Here is a 26,623-nt window from a genome sequence, read left to right as displayed (position 1 = left end):
ACTATAAGTATGTAAATATATGCATGAGAAAGTTGTTGTGCAATAGGGGAATTTGTGGTGTATGTGCGAGTGAGCTTAATTTTGTAAAAGGCAGCCGTAAGTGGAGTTGAATATTAAATTTATTAGTAATTTATTTTGTAGAAAGGAATCGTATTTTGTTTTCATTAAATTTTATTTAGTTTCGGAATTACGGGATTTCTAGTCTAAATTGCTTGTGGTAATCTGGCTGACATTAGAAATACCGCGAGTGTACAAGTGCTCGAGATGATCTGATTGGCTGCTTAACATACCAGACAATAAGAATTTATCGTTTTCAGCTCGGTTGAGTAGGGCTTTGTGCCTCAGACCTGTGAGTCGAGATAGTTGGTCGGGAGCCATCGTCTGGTAAAAACTTATGTTGAACCGCGCTGATCAAATTTGTACCAAAATGAAGAAAATCGCGCGTTTGATCGGTTCTCGTTTTACTGTGAAGAGCGACTACAGTTTTGAGTACTTAGTGAAATTTTGAGCCTTGTGAGTGGTTTATTTAAGGAGATATACGCGAGTGAACATTTCATGTCGTCAATTAACTCCGCGTGGCGCGTTTCGTGCATATAACGAGACATTATGGCGAGCAATTCTTTACAGGAAGCCTACTGAACGGCTGAACGTGTTAACTTGCAGGTAGTCAAGGGTCAGTGACAGTTTAGGACGTTCCAAATATCTTCTGGCTTCTTTTTGGTGTAAACTTGTTACGGAGACAGTCAGTAACATCGCATAATTGATCTCGGGATATTAAATGTGGACTTGATAGTCATTTTCCCTGTTTTAAAGACAATAAACTAACTAAAAGGAAATTCTCCACATTTTTCAAACGACTCATGCAGGAATCACGAACGCTGGATAGTTTAACTGACTTTCAGCTACTACCCATGGTCTGGAGTTATGTGGCCTTTGCATGGTAGTTATTTAGTCGAATTTTCGTCAACGCTGCTTTCGTTGGCTAAAACAGTATTTACGATCGCAGAGTGAAAGGGCAAACAACTTGAAACCTATCCAGGTAGGTGGACTGGTTGTTTAAATGATGGTGAGACATCAGCCCGCCCCGCCGCATTTTGTGCATTTAGCGGCCGGGAAAGTAAAGTTCGTGTCGAATGAACTTTAAAAGCAGCAATGTAAAACCCGGACGCATAAGCAGATAAACTTTTGAACTGAAGCGATAGTAGAAGGACTTAAACCCAGTGCAGATACTATGAACAATATTAGTGGAGGGACAAGACACAGCAGGCGGAGAGGTCAGCGAAGTACAGGAATCCCAACGGATGCTGCGGGGGGGGGGGGGGGGGGGGGGGGGGAGGGGGGGGGGGAGTGTAGCGAGCAGTAGCAGATGGTCAGCAGGAGTTGGCAGCCGTGGACGATGCTGTGGGGTCCCAGAAACTGGATCGGAGCTGGCAGCCTTCGGCGGTCGGACTCTCAAAGCATTTCGCCATGATGACATCATCGAGGAAAAGCTCAGTAGTGTTTTGCTTCGTTTGGTTTGTGAGTGTGGAAAGAAACTTGTCAACACAGAGAAAAGTGATAAGCCTGTAATGAGCGTAGGAGGGGGATGATATATTTTGATGATTCATTAGTTGCAGATGATAATATGAAAGGAAATTTTAGTTTTGATGTGTCTCAAATTAATGACTGTGGTTATCCAAAATCCGTATGTGATACATTATGTGATCAAAAGTATCCAGACACCCCTACCTTTTTCATATTAGGTGGATTGTGCTGCCACCTGCTGCCAGGTATTCCATATCAGCGACCTCAGTAGTCATTAGACATCGGGAGAGAGCAGAATGGGGCATTCTGCGGAAATCACGGATTTTGAGCGTGGTCAGTTGATTGGGTGTCACTTTTGTCATACGTCTGTACACGAGATTTTCACACTCCTAAACATCCCTAGGTCCGTTGTTAGCGATGTGACAGTGAAGTGGAAATGTGAAGAGACATGTACAGCACAAAAGCGTACAGGTCGACCTCGTCTGTTGACTGACAGAGACAGCTGACAGTTGAAGAGGCTCGTAATGTGTAATAGGCGGACATCTACCGAGACCATCACAAAGTAATTTCAAACTGCATCAGGATCCACTGCAAGCACAATGACAGTTAGGCGGGAGGTGAGAAAACTTGGAATTCATGGTCGAGCAGCTACTCATAAGTCACACATCACACCGGTAAATGCCAAACGACGCCTCGCTTGGTGCAAAGAGCGTAAACATTGAACGATTGCACAGTAGAAAAGCGTTGTGTGGAGTGACGAATCACGGTACACACTGTGGTGATCAGATGGCAGGATGTGGGTATGGAAAATGCCCAGCGAACATCATTTGCCAGCGTGTGTAGTGCCAACAGTATAATTCGGAGGCGATGGTGTTATGGTGTGGTTGTGTTTTTCATGGAGGGGGCTTGCCCCCTTTGTTGTTTTGCGTGGCACTATCACAGCACAGGTCTACATTGATGTTTTAAGCCCCTTCTTGCTTCCTAGTGTTGAAGAGCAATCTGGGCATGACGATTGCATCTTTCAACACGATCGAGCACCTGTTCATAATGCACGGCCTGTGGCGGAGTGGTTACACGATAATAACATTCCTGTAATGGACTAGCCTGCACAGAGTACTGACCTGAATCCTACAGGACACCTTTGGGATGTTTTGGGACGTCGACTTCGTGCCAGGCCTCACCGACCGACATCGATACCTTTCCTCAGAGCAGCACTCCGTGAAGAATGGGCTGACAGTTCCTAAGAAACCTTCAAACACCTGATTGAAGATATGCCTGCGAGAGTGCTACCATCAAGGCTAAGGGTGGGTCATTGCCATATTGAATTCCAGCATTACCGATGGAGGGCGCCACGAAGTAAAAAATGAGACATCACAGTTTCGCGAAAGCGTGAAAGGACAAATTTGCCTTGCAAAACAAGAGCGTAAGAATGATATTGTAACAGTAAAAGGTGAGATAACTAGCCATATGAAGCAAGATGCTGAATGTAGTAAACAGCTAGGTGAACAGTTAAGTGCTGACTTGAATAAAGTGCAGGCCAAAATGGAACATGTTGAAAAACAGTATAATGAGGATCATAAAATTCTGGCTGGTAAAGTTAAAGAGAAAAGTGACAAATGTAAACTGTTTGGAGGGCATGTGTGTGCATGAATAACTGACTTAGAAACTAGCTTGTCAGAATTTAGTACAGCACTAAATGGTAGCCTACGAGATCATGACATTAGGCTAACAAATGTAGAACAGAAAATTACTAATGGTAGTAGCCATGTAATAAGAAATAGTGTTGCAGAGTTCTCCGAAATTGCCTATGTTCAACATAGACAGTTTCTGAGATTTGATTCCAATAAGAGCGTGAATCCGAAAGAGTTCTGCGGTGATTTTGAAGATGTACTGCCTAGGTCATGGAATGACAATCAGAAAATAGAGTTTGTGGTGTCTAACCTTATGGGAGAGGCTCGTGTTTGGGGAAATTTAGCTGTAGACAAGTATGACAGCATGGAGAGTTTTAAACATGCTTTCTTTGAGGAATACTGGGGAAAAAACAAACAGATGGAAGTATTAAATAGCTTTGGGTCAGGTGGAAATAGGACAAGCACGCCAACAATAGCGCTTTTTGTGAGAAGCCTGTGAAAAGTGTATTTAGATAAGAGAGAGGCGCCCTCCATAGTACCTCTACATAGTGTAGATTACGCATGGCAAAGTTCGGGAATAGCTTACATTTGTAATGAAGAGCACCCACCAAAGTGATTTTTATATAAATATGGTTACAGTGAATTAATCTAGTAGGTTTTTTCATTGCGAAAAATTCTTTCTACACCGAATATCGTAAAGTAAAGTCTTAAGGTAAAAGTTTTAAAAAAATTCAATTATAATACTTTTTGTAAATAGACATTTGTTTTGTTGAAAACAATAAAAAAATTGAATTTTGTAGAAGACATAGTTTTTTACAATATTTGCAAATAATTTCGATGCATTGCTCTCAAGTCCAAGCCATGAAAGTTCAATGTATTACTGTAACAGCGTTAAATGTTTCGTAAATTTTCATTTCTCAATAAGCATTTTGGCATCCAAAATTTTGTAAAGAATCCGTGGGTAATTAGTTTTCGTTTGTTTAGTGAATATTGTGTTGTGGTAATAATTTTGCCGTTATATGAATCTCAAATGTACTTGAGAGTAATTTTCGATTCATAAGGGGGTGTGTAACATAGCAAGTTATTACGAGTTCTCACTTTGCATTGGAACCGTAGCTTCTCGTGGAGCCGGGAGAGGGCAGATGTTGGTTCTCACGCTGGCTACTGGGCCGCCCGAGCGGTGTATTAGACTACACTGCGAGCATTACTTCACACATATTCTCTGTGAATCTGAAGAAGTACTATTAAATATTATTCGGTCTTTTTCATACTTAGTATACCAAATTCTATGGATAACACAACCATACGGTTAAAATTTCAAAACAATAACTTCAATACTTTTGGAGATATAACTTTTTATCTAAAACACATAATAAAAATGCTGGAACTGTGAAACTGAGTTAGGGATTGTAATGTATTCATCTATAGTAGCCGGCCAGGGTGGCCGAGCGGTTCTAGGTGCTTCAGTCTGGAACCGCATGACCACTACAGTCGCAGGTTCGAATCCTGCCTCGGGCATAGATGTGTGTGGTGTCCTTAGGTTAGCTAGGTTTAAATAGTTCTAAATTCTAGAGGACTGATGACCTCATATGTTAAGTCCCATAGTGCTCAGAGCCATTTGAACCATCTATAGTATTAGTTTAAACTACAACCAAGAGAATAGGTTCATATAATCTAATTTTCTGTAGTTTCATTATCACAGATTTCTGACGTAATTAAAAATACTTTGGAAAATTGTTACGTCGCCGTGTTTTAGTTGTGAGAATGTTTTAGAGAGGCAGAGAGTGAATGGAGGACATACGTAAAGTGAAAATGTGATATTTTATTAAAACTCTGTAAATATATGCCCGAGAAAGTTGTTGTGCAATAGGGGAATTTGTGATGTATGCCTGAGTGAGCGTGATTTTGTAAAAAGGCAGTCAGAGGGGCCTTGAGTATTAAATTTATTGGTAATTTATTTTGTGGAAAGGAATCGTATTTTGCTTTCATTAAATTTTATTTAGTTTCGGAATTACGAGTTTTCTAGTGTAAATTACTTGTGCTAATCTGATTGACTGATGTTAGAAATACAATCTGATTGGCTGCTTAACATACTAGCCAACAAGAATTCAACGCGTCCCTCTCGTTTGAGTAGGGCTTTGTGCCTCAGATCTATGAGTCGAGATAGTCGTGGCGTGTTTCGTGCAGATGATGGGACATTACGGCGAGCAGTTCTTTGCAGGAAGCCGGCTGAACGCCTGAATGTGTTAACTCCCAAGTAGTCATGGGTCATTGACTGTTTAGGACGTTTAAAATTTCTTCTGGCTTCTTTTGGGTGTGCTCTTCTTACAGAGACAGACAGTAACATTGCGTAATTTATGTCAGGATATTAAATATGGACTTCATAGCCATTTTCCTTGTTTCAAAGACAATAAACTAACTAAAAGGCTATTTTTGACGTTTTTTCTAACGACTCATTCAAGAATCCCGAACGCTGGATAGTTTAATTAACTTGCAGCTACTACCCATGGCCTGGAGTTATGTGGCCTTTGCGTGGTAGGTATTTCGTCGAATTTTCGTCAAAACTGCTTTTGTCGTCTAAACCAGCATCAACGATCGCAGAGTGAAAGGACAGACAACTTGAAACCTATCTGGGTAGGTGGACTGATGGTTTAAAGGATTGTCAGGGACCAATCCGCCCCGGCCAAAGTGGCAAGAAGCTACCCCATTCAAAGCAGCAATACATATTTATTCTGTGAAAAGATGTAATGAACTTGAATACCAACTCTGTCAAAAGTTGCTAACTTGGAGTTATCCACTAAATGCGCGAAAGCATGAAAAACGGATAGAAACTAAAATAGAGTACAATAAAAAAAGTATACTTACAGTAAACCGAGCAGTTCATACCCGGATCCACGGGCAGGAACAAATATGCACCGAACACTATGTGACGAAATCAGCTTCTGTTTTAACGAAACAAAAACAAATACAGAATGATTTACAAAGGGCCAACCCAGTGAGGTGGCGCAGTGGTTAGCACACTGGACTCGCATTCGGGAGGACGACGGTTCAATCCCACATCCGGCGATCCTGATTTAGGTTTTCCATGATTTCCCTAAATCGCTCCAGGCAAATGCCAGGATGGTTCCTGTTGTGTACATAGTTCCATGTAGTCAGCGCGTACACAACATTCCCACTAGAGCATGCCCCGCTAAGCACAACAGCGCACGTGCAGCGCTCGTCCGTCTCTGCACTACGAGATGGCACTGCCATAGAGACGGACCAAATTCTGCTTCTGCCGATCCGGGTATTAATATGTAATGCAGCCAATGAGATTGCTGCTAACGTAGAACCTTTTCTCCTCACGAATCACACTCGCGCATTGATACATGAACGCGTGAGGTATTATAACGAGTGTACAGACCTCCGATTAGTCAGTCTGCATTTGTCTGCAACAGTCTGTACGAGTTCTACATTTGTCTGTACCAGTCTATAGTCAAGTTTCAGTCTGCGCCTAATAAGATTACCATATTCCTGTACATAGCCATGGAGATAAATGTATAGACACTTTTGTCAAGTATCAGAGATATATGTGAGAATAAGATTAACATACCAATACCAAAGGAACTTCAGATTGTCAATTTTGGTCACCGTCAATCTGCTACTCTAAGCGTGCAAGTGGCATTTCTATCGTCTGACCTAACGGCAGATGATAAACACGCCACAATAAGACCACGAGACATATTGCTGACACTCGCCTACTTCGTTAGAGCGACAAGTCAAATAATCTGATGGTGTGTGTACTGAAGGTCTTAAAGTACGCACACCACAGTTCCTTTGAAAGGGCGTGGCTGACTTCCTTCCCTGTCCTTCCCTATTCCGATGAGACCGATGACCTCGCTGTCTGGTCTCGTCCCCCAAACAACCCAACCCAACAAAGCGCCAAGCAGTGACACCTATGCGTGAAGTCAGGATAGCTGCCGGAAACCTGTGGAGCATCGATGATGCCAGTACAACATTTATTTAAGTTCAATTACTTATTCACAGTGATTACAAGTCATTGTTCTTCTTCAGCAGTCTCAGCTGTAGTTATACCTTTCAGATGCGTGTTGGATTCTAGTTGACGTCCGCCGAGTAAGCTCAGTGTTTGCACTCTCAGGAAGTAATGACAGCGACCCAGGCGGCGTGGCGGCTGCCCAGTGCGAAGCAGTTCTAGCGCTGGCTGTGGGGCGTATTCGGTCCCACTCCCCATATCTAATCCTACAATGACCCATCTGTGATGTACCTGGCATTGGTAGTCATGTGACTGGTTGATCTCCTCTCTGCCCCTCATAGGTTTCAGCACAGGAACGTGGACCCCAAGAGGCCCTCCTGCTGGCTTGTTCACGGAAGTCCAGTTCTGGCAGCACTCTGCGATGTTGTGTTGTCTGAATACAGTCAGTTTCTCCATCACCAGATGGTAGGCAGCGAGCAGCATGAAGTTCATCAGGTGAAGGCCATCATCTTGAGTACATATTTGGCTAGTTCATTGACTGTGCTGCAATGCACACATTCTCTACAGTATCATATTTGTGGGGTCAAGTGCTATTACTGTGAATGCCATCAACCCCAGTGATCAACTCACAAGAGCTGGAAAGCTGGAGTATTTAAAGGGAACTAGAGTCAGGGTATGATGCAAGACTCGGTTCATAATGACTGAATGTGTCCTCCTCATTCTGCTACATTCATTTAACAGGCTGTTAATGACTATGTTGGTCTCTTGCTGTGTGTTCTCATGAAATAGATACAGTTCCTTGCAACCTGCCTTACAAGCTAACAAACATGCTTGTCTTACTTCCTTTGGTTTTCCACCCTCTTTTCTGCTGAATGCTTATTCCGTACTCAGCAGACAGTGTTGCTGACCTGACTCACTTGTGACATAATGGCTAGCTTCCTGCTTCTGATTCTGTCTCTGACATGACTTGAATTTGCCTCAGACCATTTGAGTGAGTTTTAGTTCATTTTTTCTAATTTCTACCTCTTACTATCCTGTGCCATAACATAGCTCTCCTCTTCAAAAAATTCATCCCAAATTTTCCTTTCCTTTCACTTACTAATCAGTGGCAGATTAATCTACCAAGTCCCGTACGAGTAATGAGTATGATGGGCAAACATCTATTAGGCGCACTACGAATGTAGTGGTGTGGACATGTTGGGAATGTGGATCTCACGGGGAGCGTGCAAGGGATAAGTCCCTGCAGACGCACTATCCTCTGTGCCCGCGGTGGCTCAGATGGATAGAGCGTCTGCCATGTAAGCAGCAGATCCCGGGTTCGAGTCCCGGTCGGGGCACACATTTTCAACATGTCCCCAATGAAGTACATCAACGCATGTTTGCAGCTAGGGTGTCCATTTAATTATCATTTCATTTCTAGCAAAGCTGCATGGTCATCCACGGTAACTGTTCTATCGGGAACAGATACTACCGTCATATATAGTTAAAATATGGCTTCCCGGCCATTGACCTTCTTGTGCGAACGCACATGCTATGCCCGAACTCGTACGGGACTTGGTGGATTAATCTGCCACGAGTAATGAGTATGATGGGCAAACATCTATTAGGCGCACTACGAATGTAGTGGTGTGGACATGTTGGGAATGTGGATCTCACGGGGAGCGTGCAAGGGATAAGTCCCTGCAGACGCACTATCCTCTGTGCCCGCGGTGGCTCAGATGGATAGAGCGTCTGCCATGTAAGCAGGACATCCCGGGTTCGAGTCCCGGTCGGGGCACACATTTTCAACATGTCCCCAATGAAGTACATCAACGCATGTTTGCAGCTAGGGTGTCCATTTAATTATCATTTCAAATGTTTTATTATTTGCTTGAAATTGATCCTTTTTGCAAAGCTAAGAATTCATCAAGGGATTGTAGCAAAATGGAATCTAAGATTAATGAAGGTAGGATTATGTTTATATAATAAGTGTGGTGGTTCCTCTGAGCAATAACACATTGGTTGGGATATGTTAATCGTGGTTGTGCCTGTTTTGGTAGCTGGAAGGTGAAATTGTTGTCCTGCAGTTTCACATCTAGTTCCATTACTGAACAATCCACTGCATTGCAATTCTAGCTTCATTATCTCAATTGGTTTGCCATTTTTATAGCAAGTGATAATTACTGTTTCAGGTGGAAATATGGAGTAAATCCACTGATTTCCAATTTTCTGGAATTCTGGCTGAGAAGCTAAAACTTTATTTTTGCACTCTATTGCTTCCATTTTTCCTAAGAGTAACTGCACTTCACATCCACATATCACTCTTGTTCGACAAATAATGACATTTTCGCTAATACAATCTTTTAAATGTGCTACATACCTAATTATATGAGTGTCTCTCTGACTGGAAACTAACAATACTTTGTGAGTTTGCATTTATGTCCGTTTTCCAATTGTATTCCATTAAATGTGATATGTATGTACTGTGTAACTCTGTTATTAAACGCTTGTACCTACTACTGGAAATTGTATTTTACTCTGCAATCTGGCTCGATCAGCATCCACTCTTATATAACATTTGCGATAAAATAAAGCTACAATTTTACTGATTATAGGCATGGCATGTTGTAGTCCCTCTGGAAACAGTACAAATAACAATGAAAATAAGAGTTTCTGTAAATAGCTGCTAACATTTCTTTTTCAGTTGTTGAATGATTAGTTTCAGCCTTATTCAGCTGTCTGGCGGCATATGCCACCAGATATTCTCTCCCATCAACATTTTGACCGAAAACTGCAGTTGGAAAAAAAAAATTGTGTCAGCTGAGGTCGAATTTAAGTGTGACAGTGAAGTCATCTGGTTGCGTATAACAGGTGTAGGTGAAACCAAGTTAATTGTTGGATGCTGTGACAGTTCTAGAGTCACTCAAAGAAAATATATGGTAAATAGCATGTAAATACCCAATACTGGTTGGAGGTGACTTTAACCTTCCAAGTATAGACTGGGATGTCTATGGATTCATTGCGGGGGGTAGAGACAGATATTCATGCAAGATACTTCTGAACACTTTTCTGAAATCTTTTTTTAGACCTTGCAGCTATAAATAGGTCAGACCTTATTGACAGTGTCGGTATAGAAACGGGGTTAGCGATCATGTCAACTATGGTTACAAAAGTTAATAAATCAGTCAAGAAGGCTAGAAGAGTGTTTCTGCTAGATAGAGCAGATAAGCAGTTAATAATATCTCCTTAGACAGTGAATTGACATCAGTTAGTTCCAGTAAGAGGGATGTAAAGGAATAATGGGCAATGTTTATGCAGATTGTAATTCGTGGTCTGGAGAGTTATGTGCCTAGTAAGTGGATAAAGAATGGAAAAGATCCACCATGGTTTAATAATGAAATTCGGTAGACGCTGAGGAAGCAGAGGCTGTTGCACACTCTGTTTAAAAGGGAATGCATAAATGATGACAAGCGAAGGTTAGTAGAGATTTGATATAATGGAAGGAAACATTCCACGTGGGAAAAATTATATATAAAAACAAAGATGAGGTGACTTACCGAACAAAAGCGCTGGCAGGTCGATAGACACACAAACAAACACAAACACACACACAAAATTCAAGCTTTCGCAACAAACTGTTGCCTCATCAGGAAAGAGGGAAGGAGAGGGGAAGACGAAAGGAAGTGGGTATGTCTGCTTGTGTCTGTATGTGTGGATGGATATGTGCGTGTGTGCGAGTGTATACCTGTCCTTTTTTCCCCCTAAGGTAAGTCTTTCCGCTCCCGGGATTGGAATGACTCCTTACCCTCTCCCTTAAAACCCACTTCCTTTCGTCTTCCCCTCTCCTTCCCTCTTTCCTGATGAGGCAACAGTTTGTTGCGAAAGCTTGAATTTTGTGTGTGTGTTTGTGTTTGTTTGTGTGTCTATCGACCTGCCAGCGCTTTTGTTCGGTAAGTCACCTCATCTTTGTTTTTAGTAGAGATTTGTGCGTCTGTGGAAAGATCTATGCCTGAAGTATACAACAACTACCATGTCACATCTTAGCAAAAGATGTGCCAGAGAACTCGAGAAAATTCTGGTAGTATGTAAAATTGCTGAATAGGTCTAAGGCTACCGTTCAGTCCCTTGTTGACCAGTCTGGTGTGGCAGTCGAAGACAGCAAAATGAAAGCCGAAGTTTTAAATTTCACGTTCAAGAAATCATTCACACAGGAGAATCATACATACATACCATCATTTGACCATCTGACAGACTCTCAAATGGACAGTACAGTAATAAGCATACCTGGCATAGAGAAACAACTAAATGATCTGAATGCAAATAAATTACCAGGTCCAACTGGAATTCCAGTTCAATTTTACAAAGAGTACACTATGGCATTGGCCCCTTACCTAGTTTACATTTATCGTGAATCTCTCACTCAGTGCAAAGTCCCAAGTGACTGAAAAAAAATGCAGGTGACCCCAAATATGTAAGAAAGACAAAAGAACAGACCCACAAAATTACACACCAATATGCCTAACTTCTGTTTGCTGCAGAATCCTTGAACATATTCTCAGTTTGAATATAATAAATTTTCTTGAGACTGAGAAGCTTATGTGCAAGAATCAGCATGGTTTTAGAAATCATCACTCATGCGAAACTCAGCTCGCCATTTTCTCACATGGAACTATTGATGAAGGGCAACAGGCAGATTCCATAGTTCTAGATTTCTGGAAAGCATTTGATGTGGTACCCCATTGGAAGTTGTTAATGAAGGTACGAGAATGTGGTATAAGTTCACAGATATGTGAATGGCTCAAAGACTTTTTAAGTAATAGAATCCAGTATGTTGTCCTCAACGGTGAGTATTTATCAGAGACAAGGGTATCGTCAGTAGCGCCCGAGGTAAATGTGATTGACCACTATTGTTCTCTGTTTACATAAATGATTTGGCAGACAGAGTGGGCAGCAATCTGTGGTTATTTGCTGATGGTGCTGTGGTGCACGGTAAGGTGTCAAAGTTGAGTGATTGTAGGAAGATACAAGACAACTTGGATAAAATTTCCAGTTGGTGTGATGAATGGCAGCTAGCCCTAAATGTGGAAATATGTAAGATAATGTGGATGAGTAGGAAGATTAAACCTGTAATATTTGGATACAGTATTACTAGTTTCCTGCTTGACACAGTCACGTCGATTAAATATCTGGGCATTACGTTACAAAGTGATTTGAGGTGGAAAAAGCATTTGAGAACTGTGATACGGAAGACAATTGGTCGACTTGGGTATATTGGGAGAATTTTAGGAAGTGTGGTTCATCTGTAAAGGAGACTGCATATAGGACACTGGTGCGACGTATTCTTGAATACAGCTCGAGTGTTCAGGATCTGTACCGGTTCAGATTGAAGGAAGACATTGAAGCAATTCAGACGGACTGCTAGATTTGTTACTCGTAGGTTCAAACAACATGTAAGTGTTATGGAGATGCTTCGGGAACTCAAATGGGAATCCCTGAAGGGAAGGTACCATTCTTTTCGAGAAACGCTATTGAGAAAATTTGGAGAACCATCATCTGAACATGATTTCCAGATGATTCTACTGCTGCTGACATATATTGCTCGTAAGGACCACAAAGGTAAGATACAAGAAATTAGGAGTCATAGGAGGCACACAGACAGTGGTTTTTCCTTGGCTCTATTTGTGAATGGATTAGGAAAGGAAATGACAAGTAGTGGTACGGGGTGCCCTCCTCTGCTCACCGTGCAGTGGCTTGCGGAGCATCTATGTAGATGTAGATGTAGATAAAATAAAGCCCAAAGGATTGTTGGCTCCATCACACGCAAGTATGAATTACTGTTCAAAGTCAGGGAGTATTAACACAAGATCTCATGTTAATATCTCCTTCAGCTTCTCAAATGCTTCTTGACACTGTGTTGTCCACTGAAAATGAACACCTTCTTGTGGTAACTTAGTTAACAGCTGTCCAATTTCAGTGAATCCCTTCGCAAACTTAGAACAATAATTGCATAATATAGTCAAAATGACTGTAATGCTTAGTAGTTTGTGGCCTAAGAAAATCATGTATGGCAGAAGTAAGTTGAGGATCTGTCCTTACTCCATCTTGACTGACAATATGTCCAAATTAACTTTTTTGTGTTGGATCAAAATGACAGTTCTCCACACTAAGTGTAAGGTGTGCTGTATTCAATCTACCAGATACTTCATCTACATGTTTAACATGATCTTCTGTAGTTCTTGAACAGAAAATTGTATTGTCAATGTATACCATTAAGAGTCTTGATTTTAATCCATGAAGTACCTCATCTAATAGGTGCTGGAGCATTTTTCAGTCCAAATGACATTCTTCAATACTGGAAATGATCTGAAGGTATTGTGAAAGCTGTCTTTGGTCTGTCTTCAGTAAACATTTCCAGTTGGTGATAACCACTTCTAAGATCAACTGTTGAAAAATATTTACCTCTTCCTAGGTTGTCTAATGTATCTGTGATGTTTGGTACCAAATATGCATTTGTTGTGCTTTGTGCCTTCAGCTAATAGTAGTCGCAACAAAATTGATATTTTCGAGTATTGTCATGTGACTTTTTTGTATAATAACAATATTTGCTGATCACAGGCTATCACTATGCTCGATAATACCCTCACATAATTGCTGATCTATAAATTTGTCTACTTGTGGCTGTAGCTGTTTCGCTATTCTGTATGGTTACCTATCAAGTCATTAGATGACAGGATAACCCTGAAACATGTCACAACACGGAACATTACAAAAAAAAAAATCACAAAAAAACTTGTGAATTTTTTTGAGTAACCTTACAGCATGAAACTTCCTGGCAGATTAAAACTGTGTGCTAGACCGAGACTCATAATCTGGACCTGTGCCTTTTGCAGGCAAGTGCTCTACCAACTGAGCTACCCAAGCACAACAAACAACCCGTCTTCACATGCTCACAGCTTTACTTCTGCCAGTACCTCATCTCCTACCTTCCAAGCTTCACAGCTCTCCTGCAAACCTTCTGGAAGAAAGGAAATTGTGGGGACGTGGCTTAGCCTCAGTCTGGGGGATGTTTCCAGAACCAAATTTTTACTCTGCAGCAGAGTGTGTGCTGATATGAAACTTTCTGGCACATTAAAACTGTGTGTTGGACCAAAACTCAAATTTGGAGCCTTTGCCTTTCCTGGGCAAGTACTCTATCAACTGAGCTACCCAAGCGCGACTCATGACCCATCCTCACAGCTTTAATTCCACCAGTACCTCATCTCCTACCTTCCAAACTTCGGCACACACACTGCTTCAGAGTGAAAATTTCATTCTGGAACCTTATAGTATTTTTAAACTATTTCATAACTACTGCTCAGTTTTACTGACCACATCTTCATGTAACATCTTTATGTGATAATTTGTAACTGTGTGTGCTGAGGTAAAATGTTTTTCTGTTCATGATTAATACATATGTGTCAAATGATGAGACATTGAGTTCTAGTACAGAAGTTATCAGGGTATCACCATGTTCTATGTAACTGATATAATGTCCATCTTGTTACCTTATGACTGATATAACTAGAGCTTCTTTCTTGATTGTTCCTGCTCACTGAAGAAGACTTGATGAAGGATAGAAATGACAGATGACAGATAACCATTGTCCAGTAAGAATTTATGTTTTATTACAAATCATTTTCGCATCATCGCATAATTTTTCCAAAAGTACAATACATGGATAAAATCCATAATAAAACATCAGTGAATGGGACACACACACACACACACACACACACACAGGCTCTGTGAATGTCCTCCAAGACTGAACTTTCAGTAAACACTGACATTTGCTATATGTTCCACATATATCAGTACACACTGATATCTGAATTGTAAATTCAGTTATCAATACAATGAAGGTGCAAGAGATGACAGTAATTTTAGTTAATCTTAATTTGGCTAAAAAAAGAAAACACACACACACACACACACACACACACACACACACACACACACACATACACAAAAGTCTGAAGAGACACAGATAATGTTACTGAGACCACATCTTTGGTATCATATCAGAGAAGTTGAATGCCGTTCCACCTTTGCAGGTTCAACATTATCTTGCTGGGATCGCGGCACTGGCCTTCGAACACTGCTTCTGAGGACACTAACAACTTCGGCAGCTGTCATGGTGGACTGTGAGGGATTCATGTTTGCCTCACTATTAACAGGGCAGTTCATCTCCACAAGCACAGCAGCATAATCTGGAGGTGGGGCTTGACTGTTACTGGATGATGCAGTTACTGCAGCTGCTAATGACCTTGGCCCGGCAGGGAACTCAGAGGTGTTGCTGCTGTCAGTCAGAGCTTGTGTGATTCTGCGCACACTACGTCGGAAGCTTTGCCTTAACAGCTTTGCAATTCTGTTGAGCAAAGAATTAAGATCTGTATAACACAATATTTAATATTTAACACAAAAAGTATGAGTGGCAATAACATAAAAGATTAATTGCATTATAATAATTGATAGTAAGTGTGTCATTCATGAAAGTGTAGGCTGACAACACTGAAACCACATTGATGTACAATTTCATGTATAAGATGTAGTGGAAATGAAGAGGAAAGAGGCACTGACATACCTCACTTATTCACTGGGACTATTGGTCATTATGACCAGACACATTTATCTATTCACTGTAAACAGAGGAATAGGTTTTTACAACAACAAGTCAGTGGTGGCCCTAGTCATTACTAGTAATTGTAAGTTTTAGTTACTTTTATTGCCTTAGGTCCACAGTGACTGTGAAGTTCTTATGTAACTTAATATTTTTCTCTAACAGTGAGAATCTGACTCATCATGCTAATTTACACACACTTTGATCCCACCACTGACAAACAAAACACTTAGATCTACCCACAAAAATTTCTCCAGTGTACTTGAATCACTCACAGTCTACCTTTATTTTTTTTAACAAACTTAACATTTACAATGATAGCAAAAACTTATAAAAGCCACATTAATCTAAATCCACAGAAATATGACAAAGAAGCAGAATTGTTGAGAACTTTGGAATCAAGGAGTGTGCATGTACATAACTATATCTGTAATGTATTTGACATATCCTACAGTATTGTGCACAATGGACAAACAAAAAATAAATAATGAAGATGTTTACTGTCCATCAATGGTGCCATTGGAAAACTAAATATTTCAACCCTTGCTTTCAGAAAACTGATTTCGCTTATGTCAAAATTATCCATTGTTTATGAACCATGCAAACATTTGGTGGCTTTCTTACATTCATGAATATGTTTATTGAATGGAAGAGTAACTAACTAAACATTGGGCTTGACAAACATGCATAGCTATGCAAAACTGAAATCACGACAGTCTAGCATACATAAATGTCAACATTTTTAGTAAGTGGAATTCTACTTCATGTCTCTCATCCTCAATTCAAGGCTCTAGAACTTAATGAAAATAATGTTCTTTGCACTGTCACAAAATTTAGTACACTGTTTCTGTACCAACTAACTGTCATTATTTTGATGCTTTGTGAGCTTCAATGCGGCACAAATCCATTCAAGTTCTCTTATTGTTCTTGTCTGTTGCTATTTGGTATTTATTTGTCCATGAGATCTTGAATGTACATAGAATGTACAGGAAAATGTTGGACATCACTATAAAATATCATTAATTACTTATGGTTGCAAAACAGATTATTGGTACATTATTACTATTGGTTCAGTGGTTATAATGCTACTATGGTTTCAGTGGATAATACTGGTACATTATTATTTATCAAAGAACTCTTTCAGACTGTAGAAACAGCGGTCAATTTAGATATACCTTCACTGCAACCCTGAGTCCTGCAATCTTGTTTACTGACTATACGGTAGACACAATTCCACAATCTAAATATCTTTTCTCTGACATGTAGAAAGCCATTTTGGCAGAGCTTAGTTTCTGTTCGGTGCATATGGCGATCCATTTTTTGCCTTGTATTGTGGGTGTACACTTATATTTTTGAGGAAGGGTGTAGAATTTTTCGTGGCATACTGCTTTATGAATACTACAGTTTCATATACAGAGTGAACATTAATAAAACCGACAAACTACAGGGATGGATACCTGATGGAAGATGGAGGGAAAAGGGTCTTATGAACATGTGTCTGGAAATGCATCGTTGTCACAATAGATGACACTGACGAATGACAGTTCCTCTGACCACGTGTTGTGGGTTCTTTGTGCATTGCAGGCTGTGTGATTGATGCAATGTACTGTAAGCACCAGAATGGTCCATTATTCATGTTGGGAACAAGCTGAGATGGTGTTTGTGTATGGCCAAGCCCATGGAAATGGTTGAGAGGCAGCACGACTATACCAAACCAAGTACCCTCCTAGACACCAACCACATCACACAACATTTCAAGCCCTTTTTGGGTGTTTGTATGATAATGTGTCCTTTCAGATAGAAGAACATGCTGGGAGGTGGCAGACTGTGCATATACCAGAGTTGGAGGACTGGGTTCTACAGGATATTGAGATGAACTCTAACACAAGCTTCAGGCAAGTGACCCATCAACATGTGTAAACGAAAGAATGATTATGTGTATCCTGCATGGCCACTGCTACTTCCCCTACCACTTGCAATCTCATGGAGGCCACTTTGAACATCTGTTGTGATGTTGATGCACTGCAGCTGTGTACTGTGTTCCAAGAGGATTTGTTGTTGTTGCATAAACACACTGTCCATTTCCAGATACATGTTCATCAGATCTTTTTTTCCTCAGTTTCCTGTCAGGAATCCATCCCTGGAGTTTATCGGTTTTATTAATGTTCACACTGTATGTCCAGGCATATAAGTGGGAAGATTTGTAGTTTAATGTAGAGTGGTGCAAAATCTGTGTGTGGTGCCTTCTATGAGTCTTATGATCCTTTTTTGGATTATGAACAACTTAAATGTTTTGGGAAGCAAACAAAGCACCGAAAATGACTTCTTAATAATTGGTGATTCACTAATTAAAAACGTTGCAGTACCGAATACCAAAATTGATATCCACCCAGAGATGGGTATAAATCAATTAAATAATCACCTCACGAACGTGCAGACAATGAAACAAAATGCATTCATGCTGGGACATCACAATGAAAACTACAAAGGTGTATTCATCCACGTGGGGACGACCTTACTGCAAAACAGCAGTGAATAAGAGATTGTAAATCAAGCAAGAAATCTAATCTGGATGGCAAAAAATATGTACCAGCTTCAAAGTTAATTATTAGTAGTGTCACGCACAGAAGATCGGTAAGTGATAAATAAGTAGACAGGCTAAACAATCGCATCAGATAGCAGTGCAACAGACTTGGTGCAGTTTTCACGGATTCATATAAATTTATCAGTGGTAAATGTGTAGGACAAGATCGAAACAGGTTAGGATCGGCAACATTCAGCAATATGTATAGTGATATTTGTAAGATCATGCTTAGTAAGGGAAACGAGTATGCAGAGATAGGGGTGTAAAAAGCTGATAACGAAGTTGAAATGAAAATACACAAACAGTGTTTCAAAACAGATGCTATTAGGAATATTAAAAAATGTAACAATATGTTCGTAATGCACTTGACCATAAACGGGTTAAGTTCAAACTACACAAATGGCAGAGAAACAAAACTTAATGCCCTGCAAATTGTTTTGTTAGAAATACCAAATATCAAGGTTGTATACTTGAATGAACACTGGCTTATAAAGGATAGTATCAAAATCTTAAATAATCTTGATAATTTTAATGTTGCCAGCAGCTTTTGTAGGAGTAATTTAACTTGAGCAGGATCGTGCATACTTGTGGAAAGATCAATGGAATATAGAGCAAGATCAGATTTCGATTCTCTTAATGAAGAATATATATTTGAAAGCTGCTGTGTAAAGTTAGGGCAAAATATTGTAATTCTATCTGTGTATAGAATTCCAGGCACAGAAATAACAGAGCATTTTTTGTCAAAATTCCAGTGTCTGTTGCCAAAACTTCAAAAAGAAACCGCGAGAAGAGTCATAATAACTGCTGATTTCCATATAGATCTTGCCAGTGAAGCTAGTAACTCGACATAATTCACTGATATGATTCAAATATCGGGTTTCAGTGCAAGTTTAACTGATTTTACTCAAGTAAATGAAATGTCTGCCTCATGTATAGATAATATTCAATTCGAGTTATAATGAGGCAAATAAGTTTTGTTTAGATTTAATACTTTCTGATCATTGCACTCTGTTAATGGAGTTACCAAAAACAATAGAACCTTGCTCGGAAAAAAAACCTACACTAAACACCAGTTCAGCAAAGAAAGAACTTATTCTATCATAGATTACATAAGGTAGAGTGGGCTATATCCTAGTATTTCATGCTCTGAAAATTTTGCTAATTTCTTGGCAAACTTCCTACACGTTTTTAATGAAACTTTCCTCCTTATTGTAAATCATTAAAAAGTAGGAAATAAAGTTAAGTGTATTACTGAAGGAATAAAAATGTCCAGTGCAAGAAAAAGACAGCTACATAGGGAACCAAAACATAACAGAAGTCCTGATTTTGTTACCTATGTAAAAGATTACAAAAATATTTTTAAAAAAGTTGTAAAGGCAGCCGAAGAACTGGCAAATAATCGATTTATATTGGAGAGTGAAAACAAATCAAAGGCATTATAGTCAGTGATCAAAGATGAAATAGGTGCCGCAGGTAGAGGCCATATTTCTGAAATAAAGATGGAGGATAAAACTATGGTAAATCATCCTCAAATTTCTGAATGATTCAATGAATTTTTTTATAAATTAAAAAAAAAGTAACATCAATGTAGAAGATTACCCAGACAAGGTAAATTTCTTCAATAGTGAGCAATTTGATGAAGAATTTTTCAGTATGTTTACCAAAACTATTGTAAAAGATACAGAAAATGTGGTACTCTCACTAAAAAGTAAAACATCAGCAGGATGAGATGGAATACCAACAAAAGTATCAAAAACAGTCTCTAAAATAATTGTGCAGCCGCTAACTACAATAATTAAGCAGTCCCTTCAAGAAGGTTATTTTCCAGACACACTGAAGTACGCACTAGTTAAGTCACTATTCAAAAAAGGCACAAAAGAACATATGGGAAAATATCACCCAATCTCTCTTCTTCCATCACTATCAAAAATATTTGAAAAGTTAGTCACCATACAAAATCAAAATTTCATAGAAAAATTTAAAATTATCTCAAAAAATCAGTATGGATTTCAAAAAGGCAAAATCATAATATCTGCTATAAATAATTTTGTTGATAAAATAAGCTCATCTCTAGACAACCCACTGCACGACAGGAATTTTTGGAACCTATCAAAGGCCTTTGATAGTGTGAATCGTTCCTCGCTACTCTGCAAACTGGAAAAGTATGGAATTAAGAGCACAGTATTAGAATGGTTTAAGTCCTATCTAACTAACCGAAGACAAAAAGTGCTTATATCATCAGAGAGAGGAACTTATATTTCAAAATGGAAAACCATTTTACATGGAGTACCCCAAGGTTGTCTTAGGTCCCATTCTGTTTCTGTTTTACATAAATGATCATCCACTTAATATTGAATATCACTCAGTTTTATTTGCATATGACACAAGTTTAATCATTGAAAGTAACACTACTGATCAAATTCCACAAACTGTATTAAATATTTTAGAAAAATTGGATACCTGGTTTGATTTAAATGGTTAAAATCAAATATTGAAAAGACTCAGTTAATGCAGTTTAAAAGAAAACAAGCAAAATTAAATGATATTCAGGTCAATCACAGAAACCACAATTTGCAGGAAGCTAACTGTGTGAAATTTCTAGGAATGCAACTAGATAAAAATGTACCATGGGGATCACATATACAGTACCTTGCAAATAAATTAAATAGCCTAGGATTTGCAATGAGGGTATTGTACAATGGTACCAGTATGGATATACGAAAAGTAGAGTCAGTAATAAGGTATAGAATTGTATTTTGTGGTAACTCAGACCATGTTTGTCGAATACTAAAACTTCAGAAAACCATCATTAAAAATATGCACAATGTAGGATGAAGATAACCATGTCACCCGCTCTTTAAAAAATCTTAGTATATTAAGTGTTCCCTCACTATACATATATGAGCTGATTATCTTTGTACACAGTAACCCTGATTTATTTGTAGCAAATCATTTTCAACATGAATACATACCAGAAATCAAAATAATGTTATGCTGCCCACCCACCATTTAAAACTTTAAGCTCAAACTCCACATTATATGGGTATGAAAATTTATAACAAAAAGAAAGGAAGAGAATTGCTCAGCATAAATTTAAAAACACTGAAATAATCCTTATATTAGATACTAGTGCAGAAATGTTACTATTCTGTAGAAGAATTCATAAATGACAACCTGAAAATATGATCAGGAGAGAGCAGGTACTTGGACTGTTGATTTTTAAAAGTTTATTACTTCTGAAGAAAAATTGTTAATTGCTTAGTTAAGTAATTATTCAGTGCCATGTATTATATTACTGGTATTATAAGGCAAACTGTAAACCAGTTTTTGTGTTCTGATGAGTCTCCTGTCCATTAAGTCAATGGCTTGAAATTGTATGTTACGAGACAATAAACTTCTATTCTATTCCCCAGAAAATGACTCTGTACTCCATGATCTACAACATCAAATGCCTTCAATAAGTCAAGGCATACACCAGTAATATAGTCACTACTGTCCACTTACTGGTAAATTTGACCCAGGAACTCATAGATAGCAGTGCTGGTTGAGCAATTCTTCCTAAACCCTTGTTGTGCTGTGGATAGAATTTGGTGTTCTTGCATGAAGCCTGTCAGTCTTTTGTGGAAGACATTCTCTAAAATTTTTGATAAGCTGGACAATAGTGCAACTGGCCTGTAACTGACACCTTCTTCTATGTTTGCTTTTTTTTTTGGACACTGCTTTCAATTTCACAATTTTTAGACAAAAAAGGAAAATCCTTGATTCCAGTGAACTATTGCATAGATGTGCCAGTGGTTTTACGATGAGTTTACAACACCTTCTTATTATTTTATCGGGTGTATCATATACTCCTGAAGATTGTTTCATTTTTAAAGTTTTTATGATCTAAATTTCTTTTGCACTCATTGGGTATAGACAAATGAGGCAGCAGAGCTGCTGATCTTAATTGATGGGCCGTGCGGGATTAGCCGAGCGGTCTAAGGTGCTACAGTCATGGACTGTGCGGCTGGTCCCGGCGGAGGTTTGAGTCTTCCCTCGGGCATGGGTGTGTGTGTTTGTCCTTAGAATAATTTAGGTTATGTAGTGTGTAAGCTTAGGGACTGCTGACCTTAGCAGTTAAGTCCCATAAGATTTCACACACATTTGAACATTTAATTGGTGGTGCTGTTACATTCTGGTTACTTGCATTAATCTTACTGATTAGTTGCCCACTTTTATTTGTAAAATAGTTGTTGAAGATCTTCAATGGTGCCAAACCACAGTCATATAGTTATTTTTTGAAAGAATACACCACTGTATATTAATGTATTTTTCTTTTTTCTTCTATTTTCTTCTGTACAATCTAGATTTTGGCTTTTATGCCCTTATTGAGTACAATGCTAAATGTTCTTAAATCATTAACATGTCATATCTGGTAAAGTCAGCCCAATGCAGATAAACAATACCAGCACATGTCTTTCAGAAGAAAATTACAGTAATATATAGTCATATGTTGGAGTATTCTTTCAATAAATAGTTGTTGCAGATATTTGCTACTATTCTTGATTCTTATTGTCTCTTCATCTTTACACAGATTGATAATGGCATTTCTGGTAATGACATTACCTGTCCATCATTTTACAACTTTTCACATAGCTTTTGTCTTGTTTCCAGAAGATTATATATGAAAGCCACTGGACTTCATTTTTGCTTCTTTAACTACTTTTAAAAAAATATTGTCTTGTATTTTCTGTAGCAAGCAAGAAATTCATTGCCCATCTGCTGAATCTTTATAGTATTATATGGTTTTCACTTCCTTTTTGTTGGAGATCATAATTCTAGCTGCTGCCCAAGACTTGTTTTTGTTATTTGACTTTAGTCTGCATTTTTTCATTGGGAGTGCAGCTTCATAACAGTTAGTAAATATTTCCACAAATCTGTTGGACTGTTCACCTGTACTGCCATGCTTGTATACTACATCCCATGTTTCCTTAGCTAATAACTATCTGAAGGTACCTATATTTTGTTCACTTAGGATTCATTCTTCTTCAACTAATTCTGTTTGCATTGTAGTTTTAGGAACTTTGTTGAAAGCAATATACTATCCATTATCATAACTAAATCCTATATTTATGGTTCCAGCCCAGAAATAATTACTTTCTGTATTTATAAATACAAGGAGTGAAAGGCTATGTGCAATTTGTACAAAAACCAGATGGCAGTTATAAGAGTCGAAGGGCATGAAAGGGATGCAGTGGTTGGGAAGGGAGTGAGACAGTGTTGTAGTCTATCCCCGATGGAAACAAAAGAAAAAATTGGAGTAGGAATCAAAATCCAGGGCAAAGAAATAAAAACCTTGAGGTTCGCCGATGACACTGTAATTTTGTCAGAGACAGCAAAGTACTTGGAAGAGCAGTTGAATGGAATGGACAGTGTCTCAGAAGGAGGATGTAAAATGAACATCAACAAAAGCAAAACTAGGGTAATGGAATGTAGTCAAATTAAATCAGGTGTTTCCAAGGGAATTAGATAAGGAAATGAGACACTTAATTTAGTAGATAAGTTTTGCTATTTGTGCAGGAAAATAACTGATGATGATCAAAGTAGAGAGGATATAAAATGTAGACTAACCAAGCCAAGGGAAGTATTTCTGAAGAAGAGAAATTTGTCAACATCAAGTTTAGATTTAAGTGGCAGGAAGTCTTTTCTGAAAGTATTTGTAAGGAATGTAGCCATGTATGGAACTGAAACATGGACGATAAACAATTTAGACAAGAAGAGAATAGAAGATGTGACGCTACAGAAGAATGTTGAAGATTAGATGGATAGATCACATAACTAATGAGGAGGTACTGAATAGAACTGGGGTGCAGAGGAATTTGTGGCACAACGTGACTAGCAGAAGGGATCAGTTGATTGGTAGAAATTGTGGAGGGAGACCAAGAGAAGAATACACTAAGCAGATTCAGAGGGATGTAGATTGCACTAGTTACTTGGAGATGAATAGGCTTGCACAGGATAGAGTAATACGTAGAGCTGCATCAAATCAGTCCACAAACAACAAATGTCCAGTAGAAAGTAATACAGAAGAGATATTTTCATTCAACTAAATTTTATGTAAAAAAGTTTTTTTTTTCACCAAACACCACACAGTTCCTCCCAGTGTAATATTAAACAAAATATTGTCAAAAATGTACAGCTTTTTTAGTAACACGTGGAGCAGAGACTAATAAAGCAATGTTCATTTTATGTGTGTGTTATGAAACAGGCAAGTACTTGTTGATCATATTCCGTGAGTGTAAAAACATGTCAAGATCATATAAATCAAATAAAATATACAGTGAAACAACTGTAACAGTTGCAACTTACCTTGCTCCAGTTGCTGTAGTATATGATGGTGGAGGAGTATATTTAGGTGGTGGATCCTCAAAAGCTGGTTCTTGCACAGGTGAAGATATGATGTTGGTAGTGCTAGTTGTGTTAACATTATTTGTAGAATGGGTACTGTCATGACCCTCTTCTGCATCTACCGGTGGGCGGTAAAGTAATCGGATTCTCTGAAATATAATTTTTTTAAAATTTAAGCGCTCGTTATTAACTTAAACCATAAAACACAAAATGTCATAAATAATACATGGCAAAATATATGGAAAACAATTTTTGGAATGTTGTTATTGATTTCAAAGTGTAATTACCACAATACAAACTTCAGAACTTGTACAGTGCATAAAGAAAAAGTCAAACAGACAGTATCACTTACGTGGACTTCTGTAAAGTAAGAACAGCTCTGTTACTAAGAAGCAAGTGTTTACTAGTACTAAAGTGATTTTAAACACTACCAATTCAAATTGAGTGGAAAAGATTTCCCAAAGAATTTTATGACTATACCACATATGTAAAGAACTCTCCATAGCAAAGCAAATTTGGTGATTCTTATTTGAATTTCATTTTCAGTGACATATTTGCTCAAAAAAATTTAATACTGTAGAAAAATAGTCTAAACAATGAAAAAAGTTACAAAGATCACTTTTGTGTACTGACAGAATGGGAAAAAACATAGAGCTTATCATAGGATGCTCTCCATCCAATAAAAGAACAACCACAATCACAAGGTATGAATTTTTAATGACTTGGTTAATATATTTCCATATCCAGTATTACTGTTTAACACTCTTAGATGAGTAATGTTGTAATAAGAAGAACAGTAAAACATCAAATGAAATTTGGGAGACAAGAGGAGGAATATATTACTTTAATAGTGTATCTGTTACTGGATTGTGACCATATGACACATCCCAAACCATGGGCATGTGAGGATGTTTGTTGTTTTTAATCATTTCCACTAACATATTCTCTGCAGCCATAACACCATGGTCCAGATCCTACTCTTTCAGTTTTCCTTTTATGACCAATTGCAGTAGCTGATACTTTGGATTTTGTAATGAGATTGTCAAATAAGCAGTTTTTGTTCCCTCAATCAACTCTAAATTTTTATTTAATTGTTGCAAAATATCATCTCATGCTGTCAATGAGATTTTCAGGAGTCAACAGTTTATCCACATCTCAGATGCTGCTAACTTTTTCATGCTGCAAACTTTCAATACCCAATCTTCCATAATGTATAACAGTACCAACCATACACAGCACTTTGTAAACAGTACTCCAAGACATACTCTGAAGTCTGTGTTACTAAGAACAGTCTCAAAATTCACAATAAAATATCTATAAGTGACTTATCTTTGATGTTTTACTTCAATACCTGATCTCAAGTCCTCTACGCTAAGATAATTCAATTTCATTAATAGTTCTACTTTTCGATTGATAACACTATTTTTGAATGACCAAAAGACAGCTGTAGTTGTGGTGAAAAGACAAGTTGCCATGTGCAAATAGCTCATGTTCTAATATTATTGTCATGTATTTTCTTCACTTAATATTGATACTTAGGGCCAATTTATTGCTGTATTCGCCAAAATTATCTAGAAGTGACATGTCAGATATTATTTATCTAAACTCTATTCACTTATATCACAATTTCAATGTCAGTGACTTATTATCTAAAGAATATCACTGAATAAAAATTCCTGACAGCAGGAATAATATAATGAAGCCTTCTCAGATCCTCTGTGGATCTGAACTTAGATGGATAGTTAATCATTTAGTTTATTTGAGCGCCCTGGTTCCAATACAGATTTTCTATACAAATCAGCATATCATATGTATGTTTATAACATTGTCATCAACATACAATTAATTGAAGATCTCTGTAGCACTCAGACTAATGATAATAAGTTTAA

The 26,623-nt window shown here is 38.3% G+C and overlaps 1 protein-coding gene and 2 non-coding genes across 3 annotated transcripts in view; 2 read left to right on the top strand and 1 right to left on the bottom strand.

The window, feature by feature from the left end:
• Positions 1-8,390: 8,390 nt before the first annotated feature.
• On the top strand, positions 8,391-8,465 carry Trnat-ugu. Its single transcript has one exon. It is a non-coding gene; the product is annotated as a tRNA-Thr (tRNA).
• Positions 8,466-8,830: 365 nt separating this feature from the next.
• Trnat-ugu lies at positions 8,831-8,905 on the top strand. Its single transcript has one exon. It is a non-coding gene; the product is annotated as a tRNA-Thr (tRNA).
• A 5,844-nt stretch (positions 8,906-14,749) lies between these two features.
• Positions 14,750-26,623, bottom strand: part of LOC124556333 (sodium-dependent transporter bedraggled) — a 446,423-nt gene continuing 434,549 nt past the window's right edge. Inside the window, exons 18-20 of the mRNA XM_047130303.1 lie at positions 24,696-24,883; positions 15,112-15,511; positions 14,750-15,075 (exon numbers count right to left, since the gene is read on the bottom strand). Coding sequence (XP_046986259.1) covers positions 15,160-15,511; positions 24,696-24,883 — 540 coding nt within the window. The 3' untranslated portion in view covers positions 14,750-15,075; positions 15,112-15,159. The remainder of the gene's footprint in view (positions 15,076-15,111; positions 15,512-24,695; positions 24,884-26,623) is intronic.

The sequence above is a fragment of the Schistocerca americana genome, chromosome X, assembly GCF_021461395.2.
Source record: "Schistocerca americana isolate TAMUIC-IGC-003095 chromosome X, iqSchAmer2.1, whole genome shotgun sequence".
NCBI classification, from domain to species: domain Eukaryota; kingdom Metazoa; phylum Arthropoda; class Insecta; order Orthoptera; family Acrididae; genus Schistocerca; species Schistocerca americana.
This window is presented reverse-complemented; position numbering and strand designations above follow the sequence as displayed.